The sequence below is a fragment of the Eurosta solidaginis genome, chromosome 5 (assembly GCF_040869045.1).
Source record: "Eurosta solidaginis isolate ZX-2024a chromosome 5, ASM4086904v1, whole genome shotgun sequence".
NCBI lineage: Eukaryota > Metazoa > Arthropoda > Insecta > Diptera > Tephritidae > Eurosta > Eurosta solidaginis.
The window spans coordinates 76,789,449-76,802,574 of NC_090323.1; the positions used below are offsets into that span (position 1 = coordinate 76,789,449).

Here is a 13,126-nt window from a genome sequence, read left to right on the forward strand (position 1 = left end):
AAATTAAAAAAGGAGTACGACGCAAATTGGAAGAGAAGCTCGGCCTAAAATCTCGTCGGAGGTTATCGCGCCTTACATTTATTTATTTATTTTTTATAAAAATGTGCTCTTAAAGAGATTTTAGTTACAAGCAAATTGGTGTTTGAATTGTCGGTACAAGTCTAGTTCAGGGGTCGACTGCTAATACGCTACCACAAATATCGAGAGAGCTGTCAAAAGATGCGTATTGACCTCGACAACAATAATCCGAAGGCGGAAAATAAAAACTGTATCTCTGCCAGGAGATATTTGCAGTTGAAGTTGGCTATTTTCATGTGGTTGTTTTAATGTTGTTGTACCCAAAAAAAAAATTGTAAACATAAGTGTTTTGCGCGGATATAGTTTTGATCTCCAAACCGGTGTTGGAACCACCCAGGGTAATTTTTTATAAGCGCGGCCGTAGGCCGCCAATGCAGAAAAGTGTTCTGCGCAAAGTACTATGGATACCACCCCCGGTTTCGGAGGGGCCCACGGGTCATTTTTCGGTTTTTGTTTAATATCTTTTGAACGAGTTAAAATTTTTCTTTTCCGCCTTCGGTTTATTAATACGCGTCCTTTGACACCTCTCTGGATATTTTTGGTAGCGTATTAGCAATCGACCCCTCAACTAAACCGTTTTCAGTTTAAGTTCAGAAATTTACAATTCAAGTTTAGAAAATTGCAATTCAAGTTCAGAAAATTACAATTCAAGTTCAGAAAATTACATTTCAAGTTTAGAAAATTACAGTTCGAATTCAGAAATTTATAAGTAGGGTGTTAATTTTCAAGTTATTTTAATTAATTAGATGTATACTTATATGTTACTTGCGTAAGTCTTGATGCTTCGTTGACTATGTTGCCAAAATGGTGGCTGGGGTATAGTGTACCCCAAGTTTTCTTCAAGGTGTGTACACCCCGAACCTTGAAATCAAATGGAGGATAATTCTTTCCAACAAGTGCATGATGACGCTACGGCCAAGAAAGTACTTCAGTCGAAACAACAGTTTGGAAGCAGTGGAAGGGAGAGACCCCCACAGAGTTGCGAAGGTGGAGGAGTCTTGACCTCTTATTGTGCTACCAATCGCCGTCAGTTACCGTGAAACAGGGAAAGCTGGCAGGATTTGTTACGAAACTGCCAAAATCGCGATTAAGTGCCAATTCATGATGATTCATTCATTCATTCATTCATGATGATGATGGCGGATAAGTTGAGATATTTTGACATATGGCGCCAAGATCTATGCAGACAGTACCTATACGTTACTTCCGGGAGTGTGGACGCTCCGTTGACTGTTTAAGTGGTCATATCTTCGTCATCACTGATGTCATACTCAGTGCAGATCAATGGTTGTGACGCTAAGAATATAGCTGGATGGCATTGCAATTGCTTCTTATGAGCGAGAGTTTTTTCTTCGCTATCTCACAAAATTGATTTAAACGAGTAAAGATGTCCAATGCTTCCTTAAAACATAGATACCATCTTACATACCTTTATTTCCATTGGATGAAAAAAAAAAAAAAAATACCCGACAAATTTTCTGAATTTGAATTGTAATTTTCTGAACTTGAATTGCAATTTTCTGAATTTAAATTGTAATTTTCTGAACTTGAATTGGAAATTTCTGAACTTGAATTTGAAATTTGTGAATTTAAATTGGAACTTCTGAACTTGAATTGTAATTTTCTGAACTTGAATTGCAATTTTCTGAATTTAAATTGTAATTTTCTGAACTTGAATTGGAAATTTCTGAACTTGAATTGGAAATTTGTGAATTTAAATTGGAACTTCTGAACTTGAATTGTAATTTTCTGAACTTAAACTGAAAAAGGTGTAAACTTTTACCGAACTGTCAAAATCGGTGGAGCCTATCGGCTGCTATTCAACTTTAAAAGAAAAAGGACAATATTTGTATGTTTAATGGTATGTTCAATTTTACTTAAGATTTTTTAAGAATTAATAAGCTTAACACCGATAAATGATAATTGTTATTCAATTATTATTTTGGTTTTATTGCCAGTAAATGCTTCCTTCTTTTCAGTTTTTCCCAACAAAACCAAAATAATAATTGAATAACAATTATCATTTATCGGTGTTAAGCTCATTAATTCTTAAAAAATCTAAAGAAAAGGACAAAGAAAATTCAAATGGCGATAATTAAGGATACAGTATTTTTTGGAAAAATCGAAGACGAGCATTTGTTTGTATAAGTTTTCATAAAAAAATTAGTCAGTGCACATTTAATAACTTCACTAAGGTAAAAGGCTTTGAACCTGCTGAGTTGGCAGAGATTATGGATAGCAAATAGATTGCTTGTTTCGATCGTACATATTGCAAAGTCAATAACCGTAATACTATATCTCGACTTAGATCTTTAACTTTTAAGAACCAACACTATCTCCACTGTAATATTATTTGACGTTTTATTTTTTAATATTGAAAAAATTATAGAAGAGTACCACGGCTTTAACTTTTGTGAAGTTTTCCTACCAAAAAAAGGTTTTCGTATTAAAAGCATACATTTCAACATGTTTTACAAAGAAAAATTAATGTGAATATTCTATTTTGATCATTTTTTTATTTTACTCACGTTTGGCAATTCTTCGATTTAGGCAATAATCGCACATAGTACTACTTCAGCAAGAAGTGTTCTGGAATGCAAAGAAACATTGGAAAAAGTTCACTCAGGCCAGACCATACATCAATACTGGGTTCCCGATCATAAAGGGATAGGAGGTAACGATAAGGCCATAAGGATTGCAGATTTTACTTAAATCTACATGGCGGCCGCTGTAGTGTGGTGGTAGCGTGCTCCGCCTATCACACAGAAGATCGTGGGTCCACGCACCGGGCAAAGGAACATCGAAAATTTGGAAACAGTTTTTTCAATTAGAAAACAGTTTTTCTAAGCGAGGTCGCCCCTCGGCAGTGATTTAGCAAACACTCTGAGTGTATTCCTGCCATGAAAAGCTTCTCAGTGAAACCTTATCAGCCAATTTGTAGGAGAAACTCACCCTAAAATATTTTTGGAGGTTTTCGCGCCTTACATTTATTTATTTTCTTCTACGTTTCGAGGTTTAAGTTTGTATGATAAAAATTGCAAGATTTAACGTTAAATCCCTGTAGATGCCTAAATCTCGAATAAAGCTCTAGGTGGAAATATGCTATAAGAATTTATTTTAAATGAAAGCTTATTTCGCGATAGCATTCCCAATAAATTCACAAGTATTGAAAAAGTTAAGGATAGAAATTTGGATTCAAAACAAAATCCGAAAGTTTAAACTCACTGCTGAAAATCTAAAAAGGAGAAATTGCATTTTATAAAGTGCTGCAAGTCATAGACTCCTTTTCAAGAAACTTTTTTATACATATGAAGTGTTATAATGTTTTTAATACCGAAGTGATAGTTTAGTGGGTAGAGCACACTCTAGTGGCAATCCGGGGCACATCGATTTGAAACCTGGCCACCACCCACTAAATTATTATTTTTTGTTTGTTAACTTATTGAAGTATATACTTCTCTAGTTTAGAATTGAAACCAAGCTCTGCAGACTGATTTTCACCGAAGACAAAAGAGTTCCAAGCTTCAACTTTTAACCGTGTATAGATAGAAATTCGCATACAAAATTTTATAAGTCAGCCAAGCCGTTTCGGAGAAGTTACTACACTAACACCGTGGCACGAGATATACCTATACCAATGCACATCCATTAGCGTATGCAAAAATAAACACTTATATTGATAATTAAAAAAAATGTTTTACGACTTTACTTACGTCAATTCAAACCTTTCTATCTATATATACTAGTTCTTATGTATTTACGTATAAAGACATGGGCAAATCCCAGAAAGAGGTGTCAAAAGAGGAAAATAAACTTCGAACTATATCTTTAAAAATGTTTTAAACGAAAAGTAGTTTGGATTGGCGTAAGTGTGCTATAAGAAAGTCACCTGCTGATGCACTATTCTAACAGAGAACGAGGCAACTTTGCTGCCAAAGACCTGAAAATATTTCTGAGCTAAAGATCGGAAGCTGGCAGGGCATATGAAAGTTATTAGAAAATTCCGGAAATTCCATATTGCAAGTACGTGATGCAATGGCCTCTACGCCCAGAACCTCACATAACTTTGAGGTGTACATTGTCGACAGAACTCTTTGGGAGCAAGGGACTAGAGGTACCGCCCCACCTGATTCAGAGGTTCGGTGCGTGGATGGGTCGAAGTTCGATGACGGAAAAACGGGTGCTGGTGTCTATGGGCTACTTTTCAGGCAGAAATTCACGTACTATAATAGAGTTTTCTTTTCTGAAATTAATTTTTGCATAAGTAAATGGTAAAGCCTTAATAGTGTTACTCCTACCCCAGAAAATTGTCAACATTTATAGTGCATACAAAGAAATTTCATCTCACCACATTCACTCATATCACAAATCACACAAGAAGATTGCGCATTACGCATGTAAACATTAGATCACCTCTTTTGTATGGCAATCCTTACGTCATTTTCGTTTAGCTCTTGTTTTTTGCTCTCTTCTTTCATTCGCTCAAACAGTCAACTGTGACGTAGTTGCGCAGAACGAAGCAATTTTGAATTCGTGAATGCGCAATCTGGTAGGTGATCTGTGCACTCATATTAACAGAGTATATGTGGAACTCAAGAGCGAATTGAGACTTTCACAGTTGCACTGCCACACCGCCATTTTATACAAGGTAACAGTGTAACGCTTTTGCAGGCAACAATTTTCACAAAAGAACGAAATACCCCGTAAAGGCGTTGCCTGTTTTTTAGAATAGAACAACAACCCTTGCGCGGCGTACAAAAAGCGTAACACTATAGCCAGAAAAGAAAACACTATAAGTTTGTGGTAGTAGAGAATATCTACAGATAGGGTTATCCTCGAGGAGTATCTCCATTATGTCAGACAGCCAGCCAGCCTTGTGTGTCTTGACACAATTATTTTTAAGCTAGTGGAGGCATGCTATCCGAACGGGGCAATGTAGTCTACGATATCACCTAAGTAAGTTACCGAAATACAAATCTGTCGCTTTTGTGAGCTGGAGGATGAAACGCCAGTTCACAGTCTCTGCGAATGCGTCGCTCTGGAAAGGCAGAGACTCTCCCATCTAGAGGTACTTAAATACATAAAGCTGTGTTCGAAACAATAGCAGTGGCAAGTAAGCAGGATTTCAAACGAACATGAAAAGCAGTGTAGGTCCTTTCCAGTTTTATTCTTTATTTAATTAAATTTGCTTATTTTGAAGCTTGCAAGGAGTATAGTTAAGTTTGTAAATAAAATTAATGTTTTCTTTATATTAATAAAATTGTGTCAAATTAAGAGGTTAAACTGTGATGAGTATTTACAACGTTAGAAAATTAATTCATTCTAATGTTACAATAAATGGCTTACGTTTTAAATATTTTGTCGAATGACCATTGTTGGATAATACAGGTGCGAATCTCCTCAGCATAGATTCCACTAAACGCTTGCATTTCTCGAGAGAAACGGCCTTCCAGACCTTCCTCCCAACACTCATCTTTCCCTATTGCTTTCTTGACCTCTGCCCAAAGATTTTCAACGGGATTAAGATCAGGGGACTGAACCGGCGAGTCCGTGACCCCAACTCCATTTGAAATAAACCAATTGTTTGCCAGCTTGCTGGTATGGTTAGGGTTGTTGTCTTGTGGATGAACCCATTTCATATAGTCGACTCCATTATTTCTACGTACAATTTGACATCCATATTCTCTTTTATCCATTAGAGCGAACCTGTGTCATAGTAAGAGAAGCATTCTCACACATTGATTTTGCCACCACCAAGGTTTATCACGCGGGAAACGTATCTATGATCAAAAGACGCCTTTTCGAGCCTTCAATCATACTCTCGACACCCTCTCGAACCAAAGAAAACGATTATCGCTTCATAGGACCATAAAATGTTGTGCCATTTTTCGCCTGGTCAGTCAAGGTGCTCTTCGTCAAATTTAATTCTGGCTTGCACATGCTGGCGTACAATCCTCGATAAACTTGTTAGTTTTTCTTTCTGAGAGCAACTTTTTGACGAGTTCTCGCTCTCTTTAGAACAGAGTTTAGCACGGCCCATTTTTAAAAATTATTGTCTCAAAAATTATGAATTACCGATTGTACCACTTGAAATTAATTAAAATGTTCACGCTTTATTTGTACTGCTATTTTTAATCACAATAAAAAACAACTGCGCAGCACGGTTGCCGTGCCATATTTTCATTTGGGACCAAAAAAGGACCAAATCTCAAAAAAGGACAAATTTTTTTATTTTTTTGTTTACAAATAATGTAATCAACAGTAATAGGCGGAGACAACATTAAGGAATACATTGAAAACAATAATTATAAAACCAGTTTTACATTGTTCAAGGTATTACATTTTTAAGACTTTCAACTACCAAAAGGGTTAAGGACCTTTTTTTCTTTGTTCTTTGAAATAAACTACAATTTACAAGGCACGGTTGAAACACTTGGGCTATTCTGCCATGTTGTTGTATTAACGAGCCTTGGGGAGTGTTATCGATGTTGATGGTCCTTTGCCGGATATAGATCCGGTACGTTCCGGTAACAAGCCCCATTAAATTTCACCTCGGGAACAATTACTATGACCGCATTAAACCTTCTAGGCCATAACGCGTCCCCCCGCCCCTCGCGTAGGTGAGGTTGAGAATTGGGTTGTGGAAGCTCTGAAGCTATTAAGCTTTATATTGCGCTTATCAACCCCTTGAATCCCAGCTATGGTGCCATCGAGAGGACTTTTAATTAAAAAATGAAATAAAGCAATAATTTCTTTCTTTTTCTAGCAGCTTACCTTTTTCTAAAATGTTAGTAGTAGGATGTTCCCTATCAGGCCTGAGATTAAAGTTCAATGGTCTTAAAATTTATCACTTTGTAACAGTGGAATATTAGCCGTTTTCTTTTACATGTATATACATTTACATTTGCGGGTAAAAACAACGCTTATCATCACTTTGATAACGTTTGAGAGACCCATCTAGCGGCACTTTTATTTAGCTAAACTAGTGACAAAAACCTAAAAAATCATCTGCTTTTAATGAGTGAGCAATTGCGGGAAGAAATTCTTTTAAGTAAATTGAAGGTTATAGCTGGGAATGTCCATAACGGTGGAGACACCCATATGTATATATACATACTTCACACTCCCTGCATATCAAATTCGTTCATAAACCTCTGCCATTTGATATTAGTGAAGATTTGCAATTATTTTTTCTTTGTTGCAGTATAATTTATTATACATTGCAGTTTGAAATTAATCAATTTAACCTACTAATACAACTGTATCCATAAAGAAATTCAACGTATGATTCAACGCAGCTGTTTTCATTCAAATAAAAAATATATATACATTTACTTACATATGTACCATACATACATATGCGCATGATATAAAAACTATACGTTAATTAAGAAACCCAGACAACAGGTGTGCGAAAAACTAAAATTGTGCTCGATAGGCCTAAAATCATGGTGGTATTATGGCATACGATCCGTGATCTAAAGGCATTTTTTTAGTAATTAAGGGTATTCATTAACTTTATAAATCTTAAACGCCTAAATTTAAGCGTTCACACACATTGTTAGATGAACTCACCTTCTTCTTAAATAAGTTCAATTTATCTGGACAGCTGATGGAAAAAATGAGAAAATGTCAAAATTGCAAAATAAAAACTTATATATTTATTAAATTGAAGTGATTGAGTGTACTAATCGAACGATACGAGTACTGTTAATACAACAACAGTAAGTAGTATTGAAACTTTTCCAAACAACAATTGAGTCAGAAATATAACTCAATTGTAGTATTTCATACTCAATTCTTTTTACCAAGGACTGAGAAAAGTTTCGATACTTTATCTCGCTGCTTTTCCCCGATCCTTAAGCAAGTGCCGATGCTCTACAGGTTTAAGTTCCCTAAAGGACCGTCCAACAACTCGCAAACTTGAGCAAAAATTGAAACATGTTCAACAAATTTAGCATACAAACTTATTTATTATTACTTATTTATTAGTCCTCAAATTGAACAATTATTCAGACTAAATATACTCATAAATTGGATGTATGTATATAAAGAAAGTCGCTTCCCATGGCAGCCGGTTTATGTACCAGAGCGCTTCGGAATTTTTCCCTACCAAGAGCTGTCATGTTGCGTCCCTTCCAGAATGTTCATCCTCCCAGCAGATGCTTTCAGTGGGGTTGCTTCATACTCTCCTGCTCCGGGAAGGTATCGAAACCAATCCGGGGTCTGTACCTGATCCCGGTCCAAAGAAATGGTTTTGCTGTGTGTGCTGAAACGAATATTTTTAGGACGGTCACACTCTTTCCAGTTTTACATGTGCAAACGGTTGCATCGCACGGGGTGTTCTGGGCATCAGCCCCTGCCCCCGTCTTCTCCCCCTATTTTCGGCACTATCCCACGAGGATGACATGGAAAGTCTTTTGGCCCCTACCACCTACCGTTTACATCACACCGTTTACATCACAGAATTTATATGCTTGTGACATCTGCCCAATTCAACTCCTGCTTTGGACAGTGCTACTATCCTAGATGTTCTGGTCTCAGCCCACGGCAACCCCCCAACGGGCTTCATCGCGACATGTTGGTAGGCCGCAAACCCAATCGGGTACTCCAATGCTTACCCATGGACGTCCTGTCCCAGGGCGCCAACAGCACTTGCGACCTAGCCCCGATCAACCCAGGCGTAGTCACCCGTCACTTACCCCCCCGAGTGACGACGTCTTCCCCATTGCACTTGAGAATACAGCAGTTACACTGTAATGGGTTAACTAAGAAGACGACGGAGATAATCGATGTTATGAAACTTCACAACATCGGCATTGCTGCGATCCAAGAGACAAAAACACCGGCAAAATCTGCTTTGCAGACCTGCTCTGGTTACATCGTCCATAGAAAATTTCGCGGGAGCGAAAATAGAGGCGGACTGGCATTTATCACCCACCACTCAGTGCAATATAATATATTCGATCCCAACATCGGCCGTAGAGACAACGTCCTAGAACGTCAAGGCATATCTGTCCGGTTAGGCGACGCAAATTTAGAAATCATCAATATCTTCATCTCTTCTGTAACCTACCTGACATCAGCGCACTGCTCACTGGTGAAAATCGCATTTTTCTAGGCGATTTCAATACCAACCACGATCTGTGGCATTCTGATATACAGGGGTGAGATGCTGGCGGACCAAATAGAAGAAACGGCGTTCTACACGATAAACGACGATGCCCAACGCGTGTGGTAGGCAGCTGTCATGGTTCAGGACTCGTTAACACTGGCATCCGACCACCTACCGATACTCCTTTCGCTCGAGCTATCAACCGAATTTATCACCTCTGTAAAACACACTTACATAAACTTCAAACAAGAAAAGATTACAAAAAATATACAAACAATCGTTTTGCTGCCCTTCTAATCCCGACTGATGCCCGTTAAGAGGAGCGTGTTTTCCGCAAAGTCATTGAATTCGCATCAACTCGTTTTATTCCCGCTGAATCCTGAAAATCCGGCCACATTTTCCAACGAAGGCCGGAACTTTAGCGAGAGGGTGACCTTATGACAACATGACCCTGGCGACCCCTATTAAGGGTCATAAACCAACGCAACAGACAGCTTGTGGATAAACACAGCCAGGTGAAAGATGCCGGTTTAGGTAAGCTATGGTCTACCGTCCCTACAAGTCCCTATCAAACCCGACCACACACAACGACAAAATATACATCGCGATAAAGTACTTTCTGATGCGAAGAAATGCGCGAGCGTTTTCTGCCGACAATACGTAATGCATTCCACGGTTGGCACTGTTATATAGACGCGCACACAAGCATAAACGCAGCGCGTCCCTATACCATCACAACCAAAGCAGTAGACCCAGACGGTAAAGTCATGTTGACGCTTAAAAAACTTAGAAAAGAGGGATTTAAATATCTAGCACATGTCTTCAACCTGTCTTTGTACACATTCGTCATCCCCGAAAAATGGAAAATGGCGAGTGTGTGCCTGGGAGAATCTTATCGTCCGATAACACTCCTATCACCATAAGCCAAGACACTTGAAGCAATTCTATTTCCCTATTTCACTGGAAAAATACATATCACTATCACCGCGCTAAACGCCATCAACACACAGGTAAATTGCGGATTGAATCAAAACCCCCACAGAACAGTACTCGTAGTGTAAGACTTGTCAAAAGCTTTTGATCCATCAACCACAGCACGTTACTGCAAGACTTGGAAGGGTCCTCTCTTCCTCGAAGTCTCTAAAGGGTTGGTCGGCACACATCGGTGCAAATCAGGAACGTATCATCTAAACCAAGAATAATTAAACAAAGGTACCACAGGGTGGTGTCCTAACCCCGCTTTTGTTTATTTTCTATCCAAGCTCCTTTCGCCACCAGAAGGAGTTAATATTATATCCTACGCCGATAACTGCGCGATAATGGTTACAGGTCCCGGCCCATCCATAGATGAGCTATGTAATAAAATAAACTACCTGATCTTTTCAGTTTTTTCGCCTCGCGAAACCTGACATTGTCAGCGATCAAATCATTGGCCACCTTATTTAATAAATGTACATGGCATATGTCGACTATATTGGACATCCACGTCAATTACGCTACACCAAAAAACACTGGGTACAAAGTTCGATCAGGATCTACTTTTTGGCGAGGATGCATCCTCAATCGCACCCAAAATCCATAATCGTAATTAAATCCTAAAAATCTCTAGCGGCAGCACTGGGGGTAAAGATAAAGAGACGCTTATTACTACTTACGAAGCAATTGACCGGCCGCTTGCATGCTACGGATCCCCGATATGGTCGCGAAGCCTAAAGGTTACTCACTGGAAGAAAATACAGGTATGTCAAAACACTGCTCTCAGAATCGCTACCGGCATTTTATGTCCCCAGAAGGGAGTGAGAGAAATGAAATGCTGAACAAACAGTTTCTATTGAATCTCTGGGCATCCCAACAGACATCTGATTGAAGAAGCACCTCCTCCCAGGGGCTTAAGAAGTCATCTCCGCAAGCATTATGAGGAAATACGGTCGTATGTAGAAGAAAAACAAAAACAGTTTCCCAGTGATATCCACAAAAAGGCGTTGGACCTCTATGCCAGGAATTGCCTGGCGAACCTCGTTCTTAAAAATAAATACCCTGAATTCGCAGAAGAAGAAAGCATTATTCCTATGGAGAAGCGCGACACTCTAGATCAACTTTCATGTGGATACTGTAACATGTTAAACTCTTATCTATTCGGAATTAACCCCGACATACATAATGTATGCCCACAACTCTGTTCCACCCCTGTTGAAACTGCAAGTTCCTTGGACTCCCGTTAGAGGATAACGATGTCAATTTGTGAGTGTTCGCATCCATCAACAACAACAACAACGTATAGGAAGTGTGTTAGATAACTTAGCATGAGTATTTTATACGAACGCTCCGAAGGAGCTGACGCGAAGTGCTCAAAAAGGAGCTGTATGCCCAGTAGGGGCTGACGTGAGGTACTCAGTAAGGAGCTGACGTACAGTGTTCAGAACCGAGCAGTCGCAGTGTGCCCCTAACGTGCACGGGGGTCTGAAGAGACCCTCATTCTTATTTATTATTTAGTGACTTTATTACACTCAGAGAAAAAATCGTTCTAAAACGAACGAAAAAATTCAAAATTAAGAACATTCGTTGACAAAAGTCAGGTAAGTACGTTCTTTCTTAACTCGTGACCGATGGGCTTGTTTTAAGAACAGTTTTTCCAAGCACACCGTTCGTATTTTATGACCAGTTTGATATTGATCTGTGCTCATTTCAAGCACTTTTTGTGCTTTATCACGGTTGCCACACCATGTTTTCATTTGGGATCAAATTCATCGAAAAAAAGGACCAAATCTCAAAGAAATGGACAAAATTTTTGTATTCTTTAATTCGTTTACAAACAATTCGGCAATTCACAAATGTGTCAAATTCCTTATAAAGCCTATAATATCAGCTTGTGGTAGAGTTCAATGTCACACACACTTTCATTTTAACAAAAAGCCTTATATAAATAAATATATGTCTTAACGAAAAACCTTAGGGGAAATCCCGTGTCACGAGTCAAACTAGTTCAGTTTTATTTACATAAAAACCTTATTTTTAAACTAGATTTCTCCAGAGCTCGGTTATATCAACTTTATCATAAAATTAGTCCTAAAAGGCAAAAAAATTGTTTCCAATAACTGGGTGCTCCAATTTTTTTAATGATACACAAATTTACTTATTTATTCTTCCGTTTACCAATACACCCTCACGCTTCAGTTTTCCCATCTACACTGAAAGAAAAAGACTGGTAAAATCAACCGAAATAAGGGTCAATTCAACCGAAATTTCTGCCAATTTTTATCCATCGCAACAAGATGTTGAATCAACTGCGCACAAATCGTTGATTCGTAATTGACCGTTTTAGTAGTCAAATGAACAAAAAAAGTTGTTGCGACAGATTTGCACGAAAGTACCTATGTTGCGGCATTTGCAAGGCAGATGAGCTTTCACTGAGATCTTTTCATGGCAGAAATACACCCGGAGTGCTTGCCGAACAGTGCCGAGGGGCGACCCCGCTTAGGAAAATTGTCTTCTAATTGAAAACCCTTATTTCTAAAATTTTTATGTTGCTTTGCCCGGGGCGTGAACCCAGGGTCTTCGGTGTGGTAGGCGGAGCACGCTACCATCACACCACGGTGGCCACCATATACATACGTAAATATGTGCATACATATAGTACACAACATACATAAGTACAAAGCAGAGAACGCAGTGAGCGTAAAATTCTCTTTGAAATTTGCTCATGTATTGACTATTGATCGCTGTTGAAATGACCAGTGAGATCAGTTGTGTTAACAAAAAAATCAGTTAGATTGATTAGGAATCTGTCAATTTTACAGAATTTTGTTAACTTATGAGCGACAATTTCTCTTGTGTTGAAATGACTAATTTGTTCGCTTGACAAAGAACTCGGTCGAATTAAACATAATTCGATCAATATCGCCGAATCTCCGTTAAGTCAAGAACAACAGAACC

General features: G+C 38.5%; 2 protein-coding genes across 10 annotated transcripts in view; one reads left to right on the plus strand and one right to left on the minus strand.

Moving 5' to 3' along the window:
- LOC137253063 (protein transport protein Sec24C-like) overlaps positions 1-13,126 on the plus strand; it is a 584,014-nt gene that overhangs the window by 276,125 nt on the left and 294,763 nt on the right. The gene's annotated exons all lie outside the window — the stretch shown is intronic.
- bmm (brummer) overlaps positions 1-13,126 on the minus strand; it is a 263,847-nt gene that overhangs the window by 175,616 nt on the left and 75,105 nt on the right. Inside the window, exon 1 of one of the 6 annotated variants that reach the window (XM_067757477.1) lies at positions 2,607-2,658. The exons of the other annotated variants lie outside the window; for them this stretch is intronic. Coding sequence (XP_067613578.1) covers positions 2,607-2,643 — 37 coding nt within the window. The 5' untranslated portion in view covers positions 2,644-2,658. Of the gene's footprint in view, positions 1-2,606; positions 2,659-13,126 lie in introns of those variants that run through there. 6 annotated transcript variants of the gene reach the window in all.